This window comes from Manis javanica, chromosome 1 (genome assembly GCF_040802235.1).
Source record: "Manis javanica isolate MJ-LG chromosome 1, MJ_LKY, whole genome shotgun sequence".
Classification (NCBI taxonomy): domain Eukaryota; kingdom Metazoa; phylum Chordata; class Mammalia; order Pholidota; family Manidae; genus Manis; species Manis javanica.
The window spans coordinates 170779208-170781647 of record NC_133156.1 but is presented as its reverse complement, the minus strand read 5'-3'; the positions used below and the strand labels follow the sequence as shown (position 1 = coordinate 170781647).

At 43.5% G+C, this 2440-nt stretch overlaps 1 protein-coding gene across 1 annotated transcript; it reads right to left on the bottom strand.

Annotated features, from left to right (window-relative positions):
* Positions 1-563: 563 nt before the first annotated feature.
* TRABD2A (TraB domain containing 2A) lies at positions 564-2038 on the bottom strand. Its single transcript, XM_073215734.1, is given in 7 exon segments — positions 564-1131; positions 1133-1254; positions 1257-1316; positions 1319-1336; positions 1339-1412; positions 1414-1628; positions 1988-2038. Coding segments are annotated over 7 exon segments (636 nt in total). The 3' UTR covers positions 564-1035.
* Between the last annotated feature and the right edge of the window lie 402 nt (positions 2039-2440).

Below are 2440 nucleotides of genomic sequence, written 5' to 3'. Positions count from 1 at the left end.
CAGATAAAAATGCTCACAATTCCAAACCTGTACAATGAGCCTTTAAATCAAAGCACCTTTCTTTTCCACAACATTGTATTAAATGCAGATATTGAAAAAAGTAGAATACTGGTTCTTTGTATTTCCAAAATAATGCAAGAATACTCCCCCAGGAGATCCATACAAACAATTGGTGGTCCCCTGTCTTGTCTGTAAATCTCATTGTACCAAACAAATACTACATTTTAGCACCTGAGTATTTCCTAATACTATAGAATTTAAACAAGGTAAATTCCTTAAGAATTTCATTATCAACTCAGGAACACTGTTTTTAGGCTACTGAATGTCCTTAAATCCTCTAATTAACAATCTGTGTTTGGCATCTCATTATCTGCTGTGGCCTAGATATTTGGATTCCATTCTGACAACCAACATCCCAAAAGGCCAACCACTAAGAATATTTGCAAAACAAAAATATTTATTTCAAAAGACAAAACTCCCACTGGCCCTGAGGTATCTAATGTACCGTCAACAACAAATTTCACCAAAACAAACAATAGCACTTTAATAAAGTACTGCTTTTCTTATGAGAAGTCAGAAACTTCTTGAACATCAACCTAAATTCTGATGCCCTGAGACAGGATCTATAAACTCTGGGTAAAAGGAGCTTAACTCTGCCTTGCAAAGTAATGTCCTGGGGGTGTATCCTATAGAGGGATAGCAATGCTCTCAAAAGGACTGATGTTACCTATAATAGCCACGGCCAGTATCACTTTCTCAGGCCACACCCCATGACAGCCAGTCTGGCATTCACATGGTTCACATCTTATCAAAGCAGCTTTTTAATGAATGACCTGAACTAAAACCTAATAAAGGCATGCAATACTTGTTGGGATGACAAGAAAAAAAAAGTTTTCTCTCTCATTAATACACAAATAAGTGGGATAACTATTGGGTTCATTTTTTAACTCCAAGAATAACATTCCTGAGCAGACAATCTTTAGATACACTGTGCTTCTGCTCCTACATCATAATTCAGTGAATTCATGCACACAATCAAATGTCAGGTCCTTTATTCAGATAGGGTTTTACCTGTGAAAAGTTCAACCCATTCAGCAGATGGCACTGCTCTTCCTTCTTTTCCACTGCCCCCCATCTGTTTCCTCGGCCATTAGGCCTCCTGGGCAAAGTACAGGTCTACCACAGGCACCCCATGGGACTTGATGTCCACTTCGGTCAAGCAGTTGGTCATGAGCTTCACCCAGATGGGCCTCTCCGCTCCCAGTTCCCAGCAATGCCACTGAAGAGGCAGTATGCACAGAGACCCTTTCCCACTACTCTGGGGTCATCCACAGTGCATCATGAGCTTGACATACTCTAGGTGGCACTTGAGGCAGCAGTAGATGTCCCTGGGGAGCACGACCTGAAGGTTCTCCCTGCGGCAGCATCTGGCAGCTGGTGAGGGCCGAGATGGTGTAGGGGTCCCTGAGGTCCAGCTTGAAGTACACAATGCTGCTGTGCTGAAAAGCCTCCTTGGAGCTGTCCGGGATGAAGTCCCAAACCCGGGTGTACAGAACATGGATGGTGCCAAAGAAGCAAGATGGCGGGTCTCACTTTATGGTCCACAAGAAGGAATTCAATTGACTTTGCTAAAAGGAAACAAGACAACATCAAGGCATGATACAGAGGGTCAGAAACCTGAGAGGAGAAAATGAATTAGAGAGACAAGTTGCATTGCAGGAGAAAAATTATCAAAATATGATTTAGACTTTTGAGTCCAGGTAGATACACCTGCCAGGAGCAGGAGTCCTCAGTGCCGCCTGCATTTCAACATCCTTTTCCCCTTTTCTATCAAAATGTTGATTAAAGACCAGAAAGCAATAGTAATCTGTGAGTTTGCCCCATGCCTGCCTTAGAAAAGAACTAGGCAGGAATTAAAGAAGCGCTCCTCAAGGGATGCCAAGGACACACAGTGCAGGTGAGGGAAACCTGAGGAGATCTCTGTTACCTCCCAGGCAGACCTCATGGTCTCTGCTTCTTCAGATCTCAAATCCGACATTCCCAAAGACAGAGGCTCTCAACTCTGGCTGCACATTGGAATCACCTGCAAAAGCTTTTAAAAGTCCCACGTCCGGGTCCTACCACAGACCAATCACATCAGGATCTCCAGAGGTGAGAGCAGAAGTGGTAATTTTTAAAAACTCCCCTGATGAATACAATGTGCTGCCAAGGTTGAAACCATGATCCTAAGGAGCTCCTGATTTCACGGTTCACTCCTATCCCTTTGGGACATGGATTTCCTATTGCATTTTGTTCTTACAAAGCCTTCTGGTTGCATAGCACAGAACTGGACAGTTGATGTTCCATGGATTCTTTCCCCATAGTTTCATAGACTAGCAGTGGTGCACATCCATCTGAGGCCAGGTCATCGTGCCCTTTGCCCCTAAGTGTCTCTCAGTCT